At 38.6% G+C, this 21,226-nt stretch overlaps 1 protein-coding gene across 1 annotated transcript in view; it reads right to left on the reverse strand.

The window, feature by feature from the left end:
• Positions 1 to 21,226, reverse strand: part of PKP2 (plakophilin 2) — an 81,349-nt gene that overhangs the window by 50,861 nt on the left and 9,262 nt on the right. Inside the window, exons 2-4 of the mRNA XM_055573853.1 lie at positions 15,110 to 15,222; positions 14,069 to 14,748; positions 4,693 to 4,828 (exon numbers count right to left, since the gene is read on the reverse strand). Of these exons, the coding sequence (XP_055429828.1) occupies positions 4,693 to 4,828; positions 14,069 to 14,748; positions 15,110 to 15,222 (929 nt within the window). The remainder of the gene's footprint in view (positions 1 to 4,692; positions 4,829 to 14,068; positions 14,749 to 15,109; positions 15,223 to 21,226) is intronic.

The raw sequence follows: 21,226 nt of genomic DNA on the forward strand, positions 1-21,226 counted from the left end.
AGCAAAGCACAGAAGGAAAGATATACCCATTTGAATGCAGAGTTCCAAAGAATAGCAAGGAGATATAAGAAAGCCTTCCTCAGTGATCAATGCAGGCATCACTGACTCGATGGACGTGAGTTTGAGTGAACTCCAGGAGTTGGTGATGGATAGGGAGGCCTGGTGTGCTGCAATTCATGGGGTCTCAAAGAGTTGGACACGACTGAGCGACTGAATTGAAGTGAACTGAGAACTACCATATGATGCAGCAATTCTAATTATATGTATTTATCCTAAGGAAACAAAAACACTAACTCAAAAAGATATATGAATCCCCATGTTCACTACAACATTATTTATAATAGAGACATGGAAACAACCTAAGTATCCACTGATGAATGAGTAGATACAGGAGTTGTGGTGTTATGTGTGTATACATGTATATAGTCCATATATACACAGAATATTATTCAGCTATAAAAAGGAAGCAATTATGGTCACTGCAACAACATGGATGGACCTTAAAGGCAGTATGTTAAGTGAAATAAGTCAGGACAGACAAACACCCTATGATCTCACTCATATCTGGAATCTAAGAAACAAACAAAACAAAAACAAAATCATAGATCTGTACAGAGAACAGGTTGGCAGTTGCCAGAGGCTGGGGAGGGGGTTTGAGGTGGGGTACACTGGGTGAAGGGGGTCAAAAGGTACAAATTTACAGCTGTAAAATAAATAGTTCCAGGGATGTAATATACAGCCTGATGACTATAGTTAATAATATGGTACTGCGTATTTGAAAGTTGCTAGACAGTAGATTTTAAAACTTCTCATGACAAAAAATAAATCTCATAACTATGTGTGGTGATGAATGGTAACCAGATTTATTGTGGTGATCACTGTACAATACATTCATATATTGTATCATTATATTGTATGTCTAAAACTAATATGTTATATGCCAATTATATCTCAATTAAAAAAAACACAAAAGACAAAACAAAAAGCAGGAAAAACTGTTATTAAGAATATTAAAGTATAACCCTTTCCCTTTCTTCCAAAAAAAGAAAAGAGAAACACAAAAATCCCCCAAATTAAATTCCTCAAAAAAAAAAACAAAAACACCAACTAAAAAACCTTACAGGTAAAAATCATACTTAAGAATGAAAGCACAACTGAATGCTTTCCCTTATGATCAGGAACAGGACAACATATCCACTCTTCTTTTTAACACTGTACTGGAGGTTCTAGCCAGCACAAAATCAAAGATTGGAAAGAAAAAAAAAACCTGTCTTTATTTGTAGATGGTATGATCTTCTATGTAGAAATATGATGAATCTACAAATATGTTACAAGAGCTAATAAGTAAATTTAGTAATAACACACATACAAAATCAACAGATAAAAATGAATTTCTATCTACTATCATGAAACTATCAAAAATTAAAAAACCATGACCATTTATAAAAGCATCTAGAAATATGGACTTTAAGGACAGATCTGACAAAAGACATGAAAGATCTCTAGAGTAAAAAGTAAAAAACACTGTTGAGAGAAACTAAAGACCAACATAAGTGGTAAAATATACCATGTGCAGAGGTCAGAAGACTTGCTTAGATGTCAATTCTCCACAGATTGATCTATAGATTCAATGCAACCTCAAAACAAAATCCCAACAGTTGGTTTTAAAATATGGAAATTGACAAGTTTATTTCTAAAATTCAAATGGAACTGCAGAAAAACCTAGAACAGCCAAAATAATTTGAAAAAGAACAAAGTCAGAGGACTAGCAGTACCTAATTTCAAGACTTAATATAAAACTATAGTAATTGAGACAGTATGGTATTTGTATAAAGATAGGGGTCAATGGGATAGAATGCATAGTCCAGAATTAAACCCATGTATATGATTAATTCCTTTTCAACAGAAGTGCAAAAATAACTCAGTACCAGAAGGATAATCTTTCTGACAAATCCTGCCTAAACAATTGCATATATTGAAATATATGTTTTAACAAAAGGAACTTTGGTAAACATCTTGCAATATATACAAAGATTAACCACAAATGGACTATTCAACTATAAAGTCTTATAAAAACTTCTGGAAGAAAATACAGGAGATTATTTTTGTGACCTTTGAGAACAGAAAGATTTCTTGGATACACCATGAGAAGTGTGATCCACAAGGAAAAAACTGATAAATTGTACTCCATCAAAATTTAAAACTGTTGAAAGAATGAAAAAACAAAACACAACTGAGTGAAAATATTTCCAAATCATACATATGAAAAAAGACATATCCAGAATCTATAAAGAAATATCAAAATTCAATAATAAGAAAACAGAAGACCCAAATAAAAAAACAGGCAAAAGATCTGAAAACATTTCACCAAAGATGGTATCAATATATAGATAACAAGCAAATGAAAAGATGCTCAACATTAGTCATTAGGAAAATGCAAATTAAAACCACAGTGAAAATCTACTACAAACCTATTGCCTCTAATTAAGACTGACCATATCCAGTGTTAGGACATAGGGGAACCAGAACTCTTATACATTGCTAATGGGAATGTAAAATGGTATAGTTACTTTGTAAAACAGTTTGGCAAATCCTTAAAAGTCGAACAACTACAATATCATCCAGGTATTCTACTCCAAGGTATTTACCTCAGAAAAATTAAAACATCTGTTTGTAAACATATGTTTATAGCAGCTTTATTTGTAATAGCCAAAACTCAAATGCCCATCGACAGGTAAGTGGATAAACACATTATGGTAACCACAAAACAAAATACTACTCAGCCACACACACACACACCCACACCCATACCTTTTGATACATACAACCTTAAAAGATTTAAGCTGAGTAAAAGAATTCAGTCCAAAAAAATGCATATTTACTCTATGATACCATTTATATACAATTCTAGAAAATTCAACTAATCTATAGTAACAGAAAGCAGATCATAAACTGTGGGTTGTGGAGGGGTGGGATGTATTGATTACCAAGCGGCACAAGCAAACTTTGGAGGTAATGAATTTGCTCACTGTATTGATTGTGATGATGGTTTCACTGTATCAAAACATGGATCAAAAATTTTGTCATTTTTAACCTTAATAAACTGTTAAAAAACTGAACAAACAAAATTAGTGCATTTATACAAGAGAAATCTATGTAGCAGTTTTAATTAACACACACACAAACATATATATGGAATCTAGAAGGATGGGACTGATGAACCTATTTGCAGGGCAGCAAAGGAGACACAGACATAAAAAACAGACTTGAGGACACAGTAGAGGAGGGTGAGGGTGGGATGAATTGAGAGTTAACGCTGAAACATATACACTACCATATGTAAAATACACAAGGAGCTCAAATCCAGTGCTCTGTGACAACCTACAGGGGTGGGATGGGGTGGGAAGCATGTTTAACAGGGAGAAGACATATGTATACTTACGGCTGATTCACATTGATGTATAGCAGAAACCAACACAATATTGTAAAGTGATTATCCTCCAATTAAAAAGAAATAAATTAAAAAAAAATCTATGTAGGTAGCAGTTTTAAAGAATGAAGGTAGGGCTAATATATACTGAAGATTTTCAAGATATAGTGTTAAATTAAAACAAAGTACTGAGTATTGTAAGTAACCTGTTATTTGTGATTTTATTTTAAAACAAAAAGGATATTCAATCCACCCATCCAATAACTGCTTCTACATGCATAAACTATCTCTGATACCTTAAAATTGATGTGAGAGACAGGGACAGCGGAGGGGAGGAGGAGGACAGAGAATGGGAGGTTGAGAGAAAAAGAGGGAGATGGAGGCCTAGACTGGGGTTTGGAGTAGGAGAAAAACTTCTTTTCACTGTGTACCTTTTTAAACTGTGATTTTTTTCCCCCCTACAAATGTACCATTTAAAACAAAGTGACCTATTGATTCTATCTTGGAGTATCTGTCCTATACCAACACTGGTGGAAATGCCAAAAGATATATGTATAAAGCTATTCATTGAGTCACTGTTGTAATGTTAAAGAAACTGTTTAAGGAAAATAAAAACTTAGAACACATTGCTCACATTTAATATATTTTTTAAATATAGAAAACAATAGCCTAAAATGTACACTCATTTTCTCTCTCTCCCCTCTTCTCTCAAAAAAATCTGAAAGTACACAGACTGCTATAAACAATTATCTCTGGAGATGGTTCTAAAGGGAGAGGTCAGACAAAGAAAGGAGAGGTACATGTAGTCATTTTTGTTCTAATTTTCTGGATTGCAGAAAATTTTTTTGGTAATCAGTGTATATTTCCTTTTAGATTATAAGGTCTCAATAAAAGATTATTTTTAATTATTTAATTACTTTAAAAAATAAGCTATGATTGACATGAAAAAAATGAAAAGTTAAAGTCACTCAGTCGTATCCGACTCTTTGGGACCCCATGGACTATACAGTCCATGGAATTTTCCAGGCCAGAATACTGGAGTGGGTAGCCATTCCCTTCTCCAGGGGCTCTTCCCAACCCAGGGTTCAAACCCAGGTTTCCTACATTGCAGGCGGATTCTTTACCAGCTGATTCACCCGGGAAGCCCACAAATAATTCAATAATTTCAAATATTAAATTAAATTTGGTTTCAGTTTGCAGGATCACCATAATAGATGTGAAAGTATGCTTGTTTTGCACCAGACTTGAGATGACATACTCACCCTTTTCCGTGCTTCAGATTTCTGGAAGCACTCATGCTGTATGAAAGTAGCTGCAATAGGAATCTTGGACGGTGGCGTGTGGTCTGCCTCAAGCATACTCACTGCTCGCTCCAGAGTCATCTCCGTGTCTACATTCCTAGACAAACAATCACAGATTCAGCAAGATTCCAAACCTGCTCCCTCCTGCCTGTCAACATGATCCTCCAGGGGATAATCTGCCTAATATCAGGAAGCACCTAGAACATCTGAGCCTTGGCTCCTGTTCAGGCAAAGGAAAAATTAGCTTCTGAGGTCAGAAGGTACAGGAATCCAGCAGCAGAAACACTTCACTTCTGGTCAGACTAGCTTCTGAGGACACTACTGAATTGAGAAGAAACTTCCCTCTATTTAAGATACATATACGTCTCACATGAAATATAAATGTATCTGACATGAAATTGAAAAGAAATTTGGTCACAGAAATTAACAATTATCCCTACCTTGGTAATCTCATACCTGAAAGTTAAATACCTCCCTCAAAAATTATTAGATTTTTCTCACAGCTGCTCAAAATCTGTTATTATACCTGAGAATAAGTTTTAAAAGAAGCATTCTAAAAGTGCTACTATTTAATGAATATAGTAGTATATAAACGGTATAAGACAGGAAAACTGAGTTTGTTTGGTTAAAATAAGTTATGACAGAATCCAATAGGAAAGATAATGATTAAATACAATAATATTAATAAAAAGCCCCTTTTAAATACAATTTAATAAACATTCTGTTACCATTGTAATGACATTCAGCTACAGTCTAAGTAACATACTTTGTCCTCTACTAATTGCAAATGCATACAGTATTGATGAAATCTGATATAGTCTGATACTGAGAAGATAATTTATAGAGAATAAATAAAATTGCTATGAATAAAACAATAACTCCCAAATGCCTCACAAAAGTGGCATTAATTCTCCTTCCCCTTTTATTTCTGCCTGGAGGGTGACTAAGTTTAGGCAGCCTATTACCAAGCCTAATACCAAGGTGTATTTGTACTTCCTTTTCTATTTTTTAAATTTTATTTATTTATTTTAAAGACGCTTGCTCCTTGGAAGGAAAGCTATGACAAACTTAGACAGCATATTAAAAAGCAGAGGCATTACTTTGCCTACAAAGGTCTGTACAGTCAAAGCTATGGTTTTTCCAGCAGTCATGTATGATGTGAGAGTTGGACCATAAAGAAGTCTGAGTGCCAAAGAATTGATGCTTTTGAACTGTGGTGCTGAATAAGACTCTTGAGAGTCCCTTGAACTGCAAGGAGATCAAATGAGTCAATTCCAAAGAAAATCAAACTTGAATATTCATTGGAAGGACTGATGCTAAAGGTGAAGCTCTAATACTGTGACCACCTGATTGGAAAAGCCCACTCATAGAAAAGACCCTGATGCTGGGAAAGATTGAAGGCAAAAGGAGAAGAGGCGGGCAGAGAATGAGATGGTTAGGACAGCATCACTGATTCAATGGACATGAATTTGAGCAAACTCCCGGAGATACTGAAGAACAAGGAAGCCTGGCATACTGCAGTCCATGGGGCCACAAAGAGTCTGACATGACTTAGCAACTGAACAACAACAACAACAACAAAGTGTCCCCTCAGAGAAACCACACTGAGGATGGCAACACCTTAGGACTGCGGCTAAAGACATGCCTTAAAAGTAACCTAGGATTCTCTTTGGTGTCAACGAGGATCACACCTGATTCATTTCAGTTAACAGAGACTTCTAAGACATTATGGGAGGGTATTTTCCAGCACCTGCTAGCAAGCATGGTGAAGAAATTCTCTCTTATATCAGGCTAACCCACCAATACATGCACCTATGTACCAAGGGGAGCATTTTTATGTTGTGAGGGGCATGTCTGTGTGTGAATGGGTGTGGCACAGGTGAGAGGATAAGAGTAACGGGCCTCATGACTAAAAACTAATTCCCACTGCTTCTAAAACACATGTTCAAACACAGAAGTGTTACCTCATGAGTATAAGGGTATTAAAAATGAAGCAGTCCTGGCATCTATACTGAGAATTATATAATGATCTCATATTTTAAACTTTTATGCCTCAGGAGTCAATTTAATTGGTAAAAATGTAGGCTATTACCATTAAAACTAGAATCTGAATCACTTTTATTTAACATAAACTCCCTTTTAAAAAGAGATGGAAATATTTCACAGGCATGGACTCCAATTACTTTACAGGGAAATCAAAAGTCAAAAAAATTTTAAGTCTTTCACCATCTACCACTATAGGTGTTTAAATTGATGAGACAGCATTCATAAGCTAAGAATAACCTTCTGTTTAATACTTCTTTTTTTAAGATTTAGCCATTAATCCATTTCATAAGTCATAAATGACTCAGGAAAGTTTGAATTTCCCAACAAAATTTCCCATCCAAACCAAAATTTCCCAACCAACAAATAATTCCATTACTCTAATCCTTTATTTTCCTGAACATGATTCACAAAGAAGTTCTTCATTCACTGCCAGCCAACCTAATGCTACTTCAGTTTATCACTAAAAACAATTCCCAAACAGAACAAAGACTTCCTCAACAAGAACGTCTGCCACAGCTGTCAGGGCATCAATTTTCTCTTTTGTTACTGTCTGTAAAGTCCAACCGTATAGCACAGCATATGTTCTGACCTCAGTCTGGCTCCATCTCTTGCCATCCTCCACTCCATCTCCTCTCCCTCCCCTAATGGACTAATCACACCCGACTTTTAACCCTTCTCTAATTGCTGCATGCCCTTCACAAGCCACTCTCTCTGATGTTTCTAGGAAACCCACCCTTCTACCTATTTCTTTTCATTCTTCAAGACTCAATTCAAATATCATCCCTTCTGTATTCCTGTCCCCAGCTAAAGCTATTCCTTTCCTCCTCTATTCTCTCTTTACCCAATGGAATTGGAGTCTGCCCACCCAATACACAGCGAAGCCTATCTAATGACACTGGGTTGTGCTGAAGGAAACTACAGTGTTTGTTATAGGACACCAAGCAAGGAGAAAGGGCAGCTCATGCTCAAAAACTAGGATGGCTGTCAGGACAGGATATTTAAAAGGAAAACTAGGGGTGAGGGTTGCAGGGTGCCTAATCAGCTTGTGTATATTCTTCTCATTGATTCCTAGTGGGGTAACAGAATGATGTTCCAGGAATCTTAACACTCAGCCTTCCAGTTCCAACCAGTATGGGGTCAAGGTGCTGGTGGTGAGCATGTAGTCACCATCCACCATGATTAGGGGTCCTAATTTCTGCAAAACAACTCTAAGATACATGTCAGATTGTTATATCCTCAGGGTGAACCAGGAGTCCTGTGACTCGTGTTCTAATCATTAACTGCTTAAGCTCTTGCTTTTGGGGTCTTAGAGAAAGCCTAGGAGACTAAAGCCTTTCTTCAAACAAGAAACAGGGACATGGAGGGAATTTTGTACCCAGGCAAGGCCCTGCAGGCTCCTTTTTGGTCTCCTTCAATCTCTCTCTCTTCCTCCCTACTTTCTTCTCTGCCTCCCTTTCTTCCCTCCTCCTTCCCTTTCTGCTCACTTACAAAACATTTCTTGAAGCCTATAGAAATGTGGCTTGGGAGAAAGGGATGGGGAGGGAAGGATCAGGATGAGCAGTTGTTCCTGGGTTCCATTATCAACTGAATGTATTCTCCAATAGTTAGTCTTTTCAACCACTTTAGTTAATATGTTAATATGATGTCAATACATTCATCATAAAAATGTAAACAGGAAGCAATGTAAAGTATTATTGGTCAGAATATGAGTAATTATAGGAAAAAATTAAAAACATGTACTTTTTTTTGGGTATGCAATCCCTCAGCAACCACATTCCTGACAATAACAACACAGCCCTACTCCACGCTGGTTCACAGATATCAGAACAGCTCTGAAGGTCAAGCAAACACCAGATGATGAATGAAGAGCTCCCTCGTGTTGTCAGATGCTTAGGAAATGCAAACCCTCCTACCTCACAAAGATTTTAGGTGTGATGAAAGCACTGCTTTACAAAGGTGACTTTAGAGTGGATATGAGTTTCTAGAGACAGTTTTGAGGGCATTACAAAAGTCTTAGCTGAAGCAATGAAGTTGTGAACTGGGCTGTTAAAAATGGAAAGAAAGATATTGTTGAAAGAGACCTGAATAATCAAAGAACTAAAGAAGCAGGTAACTAAGAGGATGTGAAGGGAAGTTAATATGACATCTTTTCTGTTCTGTGCTGCTCTACATCACAAACTTGACTGGCGATCATACCAGAGACACAGTCACTCACCTTTGTCTCCCTTTACCAATGCAAAAGCATCACTCTTTTGTTCTCTGAATTCCTACAGACACTAGTACAATCTAGTACTTGATGTGTCTCATTTTTTTCTTTATAGATCTTCTCTAGACCTTCATATATCCCATTAAATTTTTATCTCTATGGTGCTTACTGAAGTACTGGGTACAGCGGAGCAACCTAATATTCATTTGCTGAACCACCAGTCCGTTATATGTACAGAAATCATATTTTCATAAAACTGATTACAGCGTTTTACTTAGTGATTTCTTAAATCTTTTTCAATAGTCTGATTTAGAGCAGCTGTTGACTATCTATCTTCTACTCCAGTGTTTTGATTTTCAGCTACATTAGAAACTGACCAGCCATTCTTCTTTTAGAAACAAAGACCCATTGTTTAATACCTTCTGTCATTATGCAGGATTACAGTTTTAGAGAGTATAGTTTTATTTCTATTCTATAGGAATGTTCCACAAATGTGAAAGAACACTTCTTCACACGTGGGACTTTGTGAAAAAATCGAATTCCATATATAGGCACTAGATAGAGCTTGAAATGTGAGACACTACAAGGCATAGGAGAGCAGAGCATGTGTTCTCAGGGGCAGCCTGGGGAACTGAAATGAACCATGGAACACATCAAAGGAGGAAGAGAATCAGATATGGATGCCACCTTGATCATTATAGGAAATATCCCTGACCCTGTTTCCTTTCCATACATAGCAGCATTTTCAAGAAGTGGTCATTTCTATGATTTCTGTTCTCTAGGATGGCAACTTTGGGAATCATTAAGAATAGATTTCTTGCCCTTTATTTTAAATTTCTTGATCCCAAGTATTTCTTCTATTCTTGGAACATGATTAATTATTGTAATAAAATTTTCTCTATTAAAACAATAACTCAAAATTAGAGGGAGAGCAGACAGGTAAATGAATAACCACAATGTATTATTCTATAGTACAGACACCCACACAGTGCAACTATCTGGAGCACCTAGTTGGCGAGGCAAGTGGTTAGGTGGTAACTAAGATAAATCTAGAATCATGATTCAGTTCAGTTCAGTTCAGTCGCTCAGTCGTGTCCGACTCTTTGCGACCCCATGAATTGCAGCACGCCAGGCCTCCCTGTCCATCACCAACTCCCGGAGTTCACTCAGACTCACGTCCATCGAGTCGGTGATGCCATCCAGCCATGATTAGCCAGCCAAAAAATAGCTACTGGGAAGAAATAGATTAGACAGGTATATAAGAAAAGAAGGAAGGAAGAGGGAAAGAACGGAAGGAAAGAAGAAAAGAAGGCACAAAGATAAAAAGAAATAAAATAAGTGAATCAATACTTATCATTCCAAAGAAGGGCAATGCCAAAGAATGTTCAAACTACTATACAATTCTGCTGATTTTACATGCTAGCAAGGTAATGTTCAACATCCTTCAAGTTAGGCTTCAACTATACGTGAACCAAGAATTTACAGATATAAAAGCTGGATTTAGAAAAGGCAGAGGAACCAGAGATCAAATTGCCAACATCTGTTGGATCATAGAAAAAGCAAGAGAGTTCCAAAAAAACATCTACTTCTACTTCATTGACTGTGCTAAAGCCTTTGTGTGGATCACAACAAACTGTGGGAAATTCTTCGAGGTGGGAATAACAGACCACCTTACCTGCCTCCTGAGAAACCTGTATGCAAGTCAAGAAGCAACAGTTAGAACTGGACATGGAACAATGGACTGGTTCAAAATTGGGAATATACATCAAGGTTGTATGTTGTCACCCTGCTTATTTAACTTATATGCAGAGTACATCATGAGAAATGCTGGGCTGGATGAATCACAAGCTGGAATCAAGATTGCAGGGAGAAATATCAGTAACCTCAGAAATGCAGATGATACCACTCTAATGGCAGAAAGCACAAAGGAACTAAAGAGACTCTTGATGAGGATGAAAGAGGAGAGTGAAAAAGCTGGCTTAAAACTCAACATTCAAAAAACTAAGATTGTGGCATCTGGTCCAATCACTTCATGGCAAATAGAAGGGAAAAAAAAATGGAAGCAGAGACAGATTTCATTTTCTGGTTCCAAAATCACTGTGACTGCAGCCATGAAGTTAAAAGACACTTCCTCCCTGGAAGAAAAGCTATGACAAACCTAGACAGCGTATTAAAAAGCACGGACATCTGTTTGCTGACAAAGGTCCATATAGTCAAAGCTATGGTTTTCCAGTAGTCATGTATGGATGTGAGTTGGACCATAAAGAAGACTGAGCACCAAAGAACTGATGCTTTCAAACTGTGGTGCTGGAAAAGACTCCTGAGAGTCTCTTGGACAGCAAGGAGGATCAAACCAGTCAACCCTTAAGGAAATCAACCCTGAATATTCACTGGAAGGACTGATGCTGAAGCTGAAGCTTTAATACTTCAGCCACCTGATGTGAAGAGCCATCTCATTGGAAAAGACCCTGAAGCTGGGAAAGATTGATGGCAGGAGGAGAAGGGGGGTGATAGAGGATGAGATGGTTGAATGGCATCACTGATTCAATGGACATGAGTTAGAGCAATCCCTGGGAGATAGTGAAGGGCAGGGAAGCCTGGCATGCTGTAGTCCATGGGGTTGCAAATAGTCGGACACAACTTAGCAACTGAACAACAACAAGAAAAGCAAGAGGTTCAAGGTGGTTTGAGTGTTCAGGTGTGTTTTTAGGGATGATGATGATGAAGGGTGAAAAAGAGTAGAAAGAGATCAGACTAGAGTGTAAGCAGAGGTGGAAACATGGGCTTTGCGTGCCATGCTAAAAAGCACAAAGGTTTTGTGGAATTATGGGAAGATTATAAGTTGTGGAGAGGTGTCATCAGAGTTTGGAAGATCCTTCTAACAGTTTTAGAGAATGATTGAGAGCAAGACCAGAGGCAGAGAGACCTATGCAATAGAGACAGAAAGAGGGTAAAAATTTACAACCCATTAAGGAATTAAAAATAATAGCTTGGTGATACGTGACTATGAAGGGAAAAGACAAGAATGACTCCCAGGTTTATAAATGACAGGACTTTAGTATGAGGAGATGGTCAGGAATAGAAGGTAGGGAAGAGCTGATAAATTTAATTTTGAACATACTGAGTCCATGAGGTTGTTAGAAATACATACAAATTTAGAGTTGAGGATAGAGGACAGAGATGAAAATGAAACACTGGGAATCACAGGATGTAAGTGCAGTATGCAGGGCCTCTTTATAAAAGCACCAAGACCAAAACAGAAGGGTTGATGAAGATAACTTCCTTGCTGTTTCTGCTGCTAAGTCGCTTCAGTCGTGTCCAACTCTATGCGACCCCACAGATGGCAGCCCACCAGGCCCCGCCATCTCTGGGATTCTCCAGGCTGGAGAATCCCACTGGAGTGGGTTGCCATTTCCCCCTCCAATGCATGAAAGTGAAAAGTGAAAGTGAAGTCGCTCAGTTGTGTCCGACCCCATGGACTGCAGCCTACCAGGCTCCTCCGTCCATGGGATTTTCCAAGCAAGATTACTGGAGTGGGTTGCCATTGCCTTCTCTGGATGACTTCCTTGGGCATGCAAAAAAGTCCTTGCAGGGAAGCCTAAGACATGGCTAGAAGAAACCAGGAGAAGCTGGTGTCCTGACAACCCAGGGAAGAGAGAATTTCAGTTTATTAAATGCTGCCCACAGACTAATATAGGTGCTAATTATGTGTCTGCTTCAGATGTAGCATTAGGGCAGTCATTGGTAGACCTGTGGGGAGCCTATTTCAGAAATGTTGGGGACTAAAGTCATACTGCAGTGAGTGGATGACAGACTGGGAAGTGACAAGGTGGTGGAAGCAGGAGGACAGAGATGGAAGAAGAGAAGAGTGCCAGCTGTGGAGAATGTGAAGCAACAGTTCTATTGCTGTTAGAATCATTTCATTAAAACTGACCAAGCACAAATCTTACAATATAGCAGGCATTAAATACATCTTGAATTATCGATTTAAAAGAATTGATCAGCTTTTCCCTCCATAAATAATTACCTCATGCATTTTTCTTTTTATAAGTGTGTCCATATTGACAAAGATCTACTTTCTAAAGAAATGTTATGTCTCATATTCATTTTTGTTTTATAAAAAATATTTCTTGCTTCAAGATTAGATTAGCCCTAAAATCTTTTCTCACCGGTGCCTACCTAATCAATGAGTATACTGCACAATTTCACTTAAAGGGATGATTAAAGGTAATAATTTCCATTAACCAACTTCACAGGTTAAAAAAAAAATCAAATATTTAATGTTTTACCATAATGATACATAATTATTTTAGTAGTTACTAATGTAATCAATCATCCATCCATTTCTCAATTTTTCTCTTAGTGAGTTCCTCAGTTTACAAAATTTGTGCTCCAGCATTAAACTTGATGAAAGTTAAGTTCCAAACACTAGATTAATCAAGCCATAACATAAACAGGAGAGGCAAAGGAATGACTTTGAAACTTCAAGTATTTTAATTATTCAGTACTACAAAACAGAAACTCTGATACATCCCTTATACTACAGTCAAATAATATTGAATAAAATTATCAGGTATATCAAAGGAAAAGAGACATTTAGAAATTAGTTGCCTCTGATTAGCTCTTCCTTTTTCGGTAGTGTTATCAAAACAGCATTTGTGGTTCACTTTTAACACCGAGAATAAACATTTTTGCCTTTTTCCTTCCTTTATTTCAAGGAATGATTGAGAAAAATGCATGTAATTATCCATTTCTTCGTCTACTTTGGAGTTAGCTCCATTCAAAGCAGATTTTCACATAACCAAGGGGTCAGGCCTCCCTTTAGCCATCATCTAATTTGAAACAGATGGACTAAAAGCCACATTTCCCCGCAGAGCTGCCATACAAGCAGGTAGCTTGGCCCCTGTCCCTGCGGTAAATAGGCTAAGCTGTCAATTAGGCAGCTGCCTGAGAAGTCATTATTTTAATCACTTATCTCTGGAAGCCTTTCTCTGCAGCCCCAGAAGCGCCAGCTCACTCAGTTGAGGGCTGTGGGAACAGAATGTGCTGGCACTGACAGCGCTGCAGATTGAGAAGGGGACTCACCCAGACTGGGCCTCGGTGAAAGTGCTTCTCTCGGCGGCGAGCATGATCCCACTTCCTCCTGCCGCCACCTGGCCCACGGTCATGTGCGGCCTCCTCCCGCCCGCCTCGGCTTCCCTCAGTGTGCGGGTGCTGTGGAAGGAGCTCTGATGCCAGGACGACCGCTCTGCCCGGCCCTGCGTGCCCGGCGGCATGGGCGCCGGCCTGGCCTGCCCCGCGGCGAGTCCCGCAGTCATGTAGTTCTCCTTCTCCAGGAGGTTGCCCAGGCTGTGGCTGGTCCCAGGCCTGGGGTAGGTGAGCACTACCGGGTGGACAGGAGCGCCGTCAAAATCGGCTTCATTCACAGACCCGTACTGGTAGCGCCTGTTGTAGGTGTCGTAGTGACGCTGTCTGCCCACCGCCCCGGAGTGGCTGAAACCTACAATTTCTGAGCGGGCGTAGCGAGGTGGCACGAGAAGCGTGGACCTCCTGCTCTCTTGGTGCCGCAAGGTGTGGCCGGCCTGGCTTCTCTGGCTGTAATGGTGCTCGCTGTGTGCGTACTGAGCCCTCTCAGGGCTGCTGTCTGGGGAAATCTCAAGTCTCCTTAGAGGCTGCCTGAAGAACCTCTCCTCCACCGACTTCTGGGAGCTGTACTGCGAAGTTCCTCTTCCCCAGCGACCTTCATAAGTGGGGGCTGTGCCTGTCTGCACAAAAGAGAAATAAAATTTAAATGAGGCATGAATCAGTTTTCATCTTTGTTGAAGATTAATTATCCTAGGACTATTACACAAGATGTTGGTTTCTCTAAATCACACAGAGAAGTCGGCTCCTTTCTGGGTAAAATCTGTTTTTAACAAGACTTGGTTGTCTAGTTATTTGCACCAGGATTTGATACAGTTTAAAGTTTCCAGTTTTCCATGATGTCCACACAAAACCAATCTTCTTCTAATACATTTAGGAAATGGTAATACTTGAGAATGGTACACATTAAAAAATAACCCATAGAAGTTTAAAAATGTTTACTTGGTATTCTAATAACTATGGTTATATTCTTTGGTATCCTACCTTTAGCAAGTCATAGGTTTTAGTAACAGGGGAACGCACACCAGCAAAATCATTTTCAACCAAGTGTAGATTGTAGACATATTCAGGAACACTGCTAGTTCGGTGAAGATTTCCTGAAAGCAAGCATATAATAAAATAAGTGGGCCAATCAGTGGTGGTGGTGGTTTAGTCGCTAAGTTGTGACCGACTCTTGCGACCCCATGGACTGTAGCCTGCCAGGCTCCTCTGTCCATGGGATTCTCCAGGCAAGAATATATAACAATAGTATATTTTAAATTTAAATAATTAAAGTCAGTGAGAAGTATAAGATTTATATTAGTGTTTTTCAGTGTTAGGCTAACATGGGGCTTCCCAGGTGACGAAATGGTAAAGAATCTGCCTGCTAATGCAGGAGATGCAAGAGATGTGGGTTCGATCCATGGGTTGGGAGGATCCCCTGGAGTAGGAAATGGCAACCCACTCCAGTATTCTTCCCAGAAGGTTCATGGACAGAAGAGCCTGGCAGGCTAGAGTCCATGGGGTTGCAGAATCAGACACAACTGAGCATGCATGCAATACAATGCAAGGTTAATATGACCCTTGGATGTGGCAATTGATCACAAGTTCTGGCAACATCCTTCACAAGCTTTTCAAAATAAAAGCTGAATTAAAAATAAAATTAAAACTTTTTTTTGAGGAAAGGGAAGAAAGGAGGGAGGAGATTTTCACAAAAATCTAAATGTTTATTACAATGCTGAAGAATTTGGAAATCACTCAGTTGGCTTACATGGTCTGTACTATAAAAGTTCAGTTTCTGTAAGTTAAGAGGAATACCCAAGGCCAGAACTCTGAAGTTTCCTGAGAAAATGTAGGTGAGACAAAAATATAATGGGTCAATGTGGTCAGACAAAACATGGGTCAGTTTGAAAAATGCCAACTCTGGGCCTGGGGCATTAGGCAATGTGAGAGTTAGGCAGGAGAGGGAATCCACTTCCACACCAAAAAAGAACTGGTGACTGGTTCTTAGTTTGGGGTTTAACAGATAGCCTGTTCCTGCAAATGCTGCACAGGAGACAAGCCCTTCCTGCTCAGGTCTGTGGGGACTACAGGGACTCTCAAGTAAATTTGTTGTTGTTTAATTGCTAAGTTGTGTCAGACTCTAACTGAGGCACATCTTAAAATACTCCTCTTTGAGCTTCAAATGTCTTAAAAAGCTTCCAGTTTTTTAATCAGTTCTTTTGTAATCTCCCACTGCTTTACAAAAAAATAAAAATAAAAAAGCCAAAAAACTAATCAAAATAATCAAATATCTCTAAAACTTAGGTAATTTCTAATTTCCTAATGTTAACCAAAATTACTGTCACGTAGCATTCTTTTAGAAATTAGAGGAAAAATAAAATACTCAATTAACTCTTCTAGGCTTCAGACACTCATGAAAGATGTTGGTAATAAAATAACACAGGTAGAACCTTTCCAATACAACTGGAACATACCAACATACTTTCCCAATAAATTGTTAGAGTCTAACACGCTGGGAGGGATTGGGGGCAAGAGGAGAAGGGGACGACAGAGGATGAGATGGCTGGATGGCATGACTGACTCGATGGACGTGAGTTTGAGTGAACTCCAGGAGTTGGTGATGGACAGGGAGGCCTGGCGTGCTGCGATTCATGGGGTCACAAAGAGTCGGACACAACTGAGCTACTGATCTGATCTGATCTGAACAATATATTCACAAGTTATTCTGAGGGAGAGGTGGAATGGAGAGTGTTGTTGTCAAAAAGCTAAAAAAGTAAGAATCCATCCCAGATTATTTTTGTACATGTATTTTATTTCCTGGAGCCAAATAATCTGGTTAGTAAACATGTTTCAGGCCTCAAGGGGTCCTGGGGAAGACAGTACAGGCTTGTAAATATCACCCTAAAGATCAGGGGAATTGAACAAAGGCAGACAGATGTTTCCAGGGGCTTGATTTCTTCTCAAGGGTTAGCACAAGGTCAGGCAGCCTCTTAATTTTTAACTTCAATGTCAGAAGAACCCTAGAACCTGGACACTGAAAGGAATCTTCTGTACAACCCCATATCAAAAGCTGTGAGAGGCTTAAGTACTCAGCTCTCAGTGTCTTCCTGAGGTTCCTGCTCAGGCTGTCTGTAGTCCCCAGCTCAGGTCTCACTGTTCCTTCTCTCGGCCCTACCCCACCCTCCACTACAAGGGAGGTAATGTGCAAGGAGGAGTCCCACCCATGTGGGAAAGGAGGCTAAATGTTTGACTTACATTCTTAACTCAACATTGTTGCTGTGGGTGGTAAGGCTTTTTAAAGCAACATAGATTAACACCTTAAACTGCAAGATTACTTTTAAGGAACTCAAATTATTTTATTTTATACTTTGTGATGCAGAGTTAGCTATTATTATATCCCTTTAAAAGAGGGAAACTTAAATTCAGTTCAGTTGCTCAGTTGTGTCTGACTCTTTGCCACCCCATGGATTGCAGCATGCCAGGCTTCCCTGTTCATCACCAACTCCAGGAGCTTACTCAAACTCATGTCCATCCAGTTGGTGATGCCATCCAACCATCTCATCCTCTGTCGTCCCCTTCTCCTTTCACCTTCAATCTTTCCTGGCATCAGGTTCTTTTCCAATGAGTCAGTTCTTTGCATCAGGTGGCCAAAGTATTGGAGTTTCAGCTTCAGTATCAGTCCTTCCAATGAATATTCAGGACTGAGTTCCTTTAGGATTGACTGGTTTAATCTCCTTGCAGTCAAAGGGACTCTCTCAAGGGTCCCAACATCACAGTTCAAAAGCTTCAGTTCTTTGGTGCTCAGCTTTCTTTGTGGTACAACATCCGTACATGCCTACTGGAAGAACCATAGCTTTGACTAGATGGACATTTGTTGGCAAAGTAAATGTCTCTGCTTTTTAATATGCTGTCTAGGTTGGTCATAACTTTTCTTCCAAGAAGCAAGAGTCTTTTAATTTCATGGCTGCAGTGACCCACCATCTGCAGTCATTTTGGAGACCCCAAAATAAAGTCTGTCACTATTTCCATTGTTTCCCCATCTATTTGACATGAGTTGATGGGACCGGATGCCATGATCTTAGTTTTAGATTCAGTTTAGATCTTAGATTCAGTTTTCTGAATGTTGAAAAAGTTGTAAGCCAACTTTTTCACTCTCCTCTTTCACTGTCATAAAGAGGCTCTTTAGTTCTTCTTTGCTTTCTGCCATAAGATGGTGTCATCGGCATATCTGAGGTTATTGATATTTCTCCCAACAATTTGATTCCAGCTTATGCTTCATCCAGCCCATCATTTTGCATGTTATACTCTGCATATAAGTTAAATAAGCAGGGTGACGATATACAATTTGGAACCAGTCTGTTGTTCCATGTTCAGTTCTAACTGTTGCTTCTTGACCTATATACAGATCTCTCAAGAGGCAGGTCAGGTGGTCTGGTATTCCATCTCTTGAAGAATTTTCTACAGTCTGTTGTGATCCATACAGTCAAAGGCTTTGGCATAGTCAATAGAGCAGAAATAGATGTTTTTCTGGAACTCTCTTGCTTTTTCGATGATCCAGCGAATGTTGGCAATTTGATCTCTGGTTCCTCTGCCTTTTCTAAATCCAGCTTGAACACCTGGAATTTCATGGTTCATATACTGCTGAAGCCTGGCTTGGAGAATTTTGAGCATTACTTGGCTAGTGTGTGAGATGAGTGCAATTGTGCAGTAGTTTGAACATTCTTTGGCATTACCTTTCTTTGGGATTGGAATGAAAACTGACCTTTTCCAGTCCTGTGGCCACTGCTGAGTTTTCCAAATTTGCTGGCATATTGAATGCAGCACTTTCATAGCATCATCTTTTAGGATTTGAAATAGCTCAACTGGAATTCTATCACCTCCACTAGCTTTGTTCATAGTGATGTTTCCTAGGGCCCACTTGACTTCACATTCCAAGATGTTTGGCTCTAGGTGAGTGATCACACCATCGTGGTTATCTGGGTCATGAAGATCATTTTTGTATAGTTCTTCTGTGTATTCCTGCCACCTCTTCTTAATATCTTCTGCTTCTATTAGGTCCATACCATTTCTGTCCTTTATTGTGCCCATTTTTGCATGAAATGTTCCCTCAAATTTTCTTGAAGAGATCTCTAGTCTTTCCCATTCTATTATTTTCCTCTATTTCTTTGCATTGATCACTGAGGAAGGCTTCTTCTCTCTCCTTGCTATTCTTTGGAACTCTGGATTCAAATGGGTATATCTTTCCTTTTCTCCTTTGCTTTTTGCTTCTCTTCTTTTCACAGCTATTTGTCAGGCTCCCTCAGACAACCATTTTGACTTTTTGCATTTCTTTTTCTTGGGGATGGTCTTCATCACTGCCTCTTGTACAATGTCACGAACCTCCATCCATAGTTCTTAAGGCACTCTATCAGATCTAATCCCTTGAATCTGTCACTTCCACTTTATAATCATAAGGGATTTGATTTAGGTCATACCTGAATGGTCTAGTGGTTTTCCCTACATTTGTCAATTTAAGTCTGAATTTTGCAATAAGGAGTTCATGATCTGAGACACAGTCAGCTCCCAGTCTTGTTTTGCTGACCGTATAGAGCTTCTCCATCTTTGGCTGCAAAGAATATAATCAATCTGATTTTGGTATTGACCATCTGGTGATGTCCATGTGTAGAGTCTTCTCTTGTGTTGTTGGAAGAGGGCGTTTGCTCAAAGCCAACTTAAATTACTTGCTTTAAATTGCAAAGAGACTTAATATCAGGTTTGAACTCTGGGTTCATCCTCTCCACTGATCTTTACTATTGATTCTACTATTTGATTGCATTGTGGCTCTTCTGAAATTGTCATTTATCAAAACCCTGGAGAAATCATCATCAGTTTTTTATGAGAACCAAAGCAATCATTCTCTTTCCTCTAGAACCTTTACCTGGACAACTCCAAATACTCTGTAAGTTTTTTATTTGCTGACATAAATCCTTATAAAGAAGTTCTTCTGTTTTCAGATAAGTGGAGACTGATTTACTGGTTCCCAAAATAACTACCAGGTAGTTGGTAATCTAATAAAATAAGATTAGATCTTTAAACCACAGATTCTCTTCCTGTGCAACAAAAGTTGTAACTCTTGATATTCAAACTGCAGGATGGCTCAATAGATAGTTTCTCTGGTTAAAAGGCCAATCTTAAACAATAAATAATGCACATTAATTTGCCTAGGCAGTCATGAGTTTGAGATCAGTATAGGGGACTAATGAATTAGCAGCTGTGATCTAAGATTTTAAAGATATTTTGAACTGGCTGGAATTAAAAAATATTAATCAGAATGGAAACAAAAACTAATACAATTATGTAAAGTTTAAAAAAAAAAATCTCTTTAAGGCAAGTCATTATTTTCTGTTCACTCAGAGGATAAAACACATAATAATATGACTACGGAACATATAACTCAGCCATGCTCTTCTCCAAAAACAGAAATAAGAAAGCAACAAAAACATATTATACATACAGGTACATACTGCTTTAAATAAATCCAACATAAAAATTTGTATTTTCTAACATGGAAAATTAGGTCATGCCTTTATTTCAAAGGACTTGTTTACATCACAAAAGGACATGGGTATCTTCTTTAAACTGAAATAATCTGTCTGAGGCCCCCAACTCTACTACTTTCTGTGTGTCTTGACAAATTACCTACATTTATTTCCCATAATTCCACCTATTAACAGAGTTGGTGAGAGACATTTACCCAAGAAAGCATATATTCAATGCTTTTAAAATTGTAAAGCAACATGCAAAAATGAGATAAGGCTTTAAAAACAGAATTTGGATAACAAAATTCATATTTCACACATTTTCATGAATTAATCTGTTGTAGAAAGAGGGATAAACTGGTTTGCATGCTTTAATTCACACTGTATTGTATCTAAGAATTTTTATTCAGGTATTGAATTTGGCTTTTTCTGGTTATTTTGATTGACCCAGCCATTGAGGATGATCACAATGACATTATTGTGGTTTTAAATAGTCATTCATATAATGTGCTTTTGCTTTTTCCTAAAAAGGCAATGATTTATAGGCACTATTTCAAATTAATACCGACTCAGGCAACATTATCCAAACTGTTTCTCCTAA

This window comes from Bubalus kerabau, chromosome 1 (genome assembly GCF_029407905.1).
Source record: "Bubalus kerabau isolate K-KA32 ecotype Philippines breed swamp buffalo chromosome 1, PCC_UOA_SB_1v2, whole genome shotgun sequence".
NCBI lineage: Eukaryota > Metazoa > Chordata > Mammalia > Artiodactyla > Bovidae > Bubalus > Bubalus kerabau.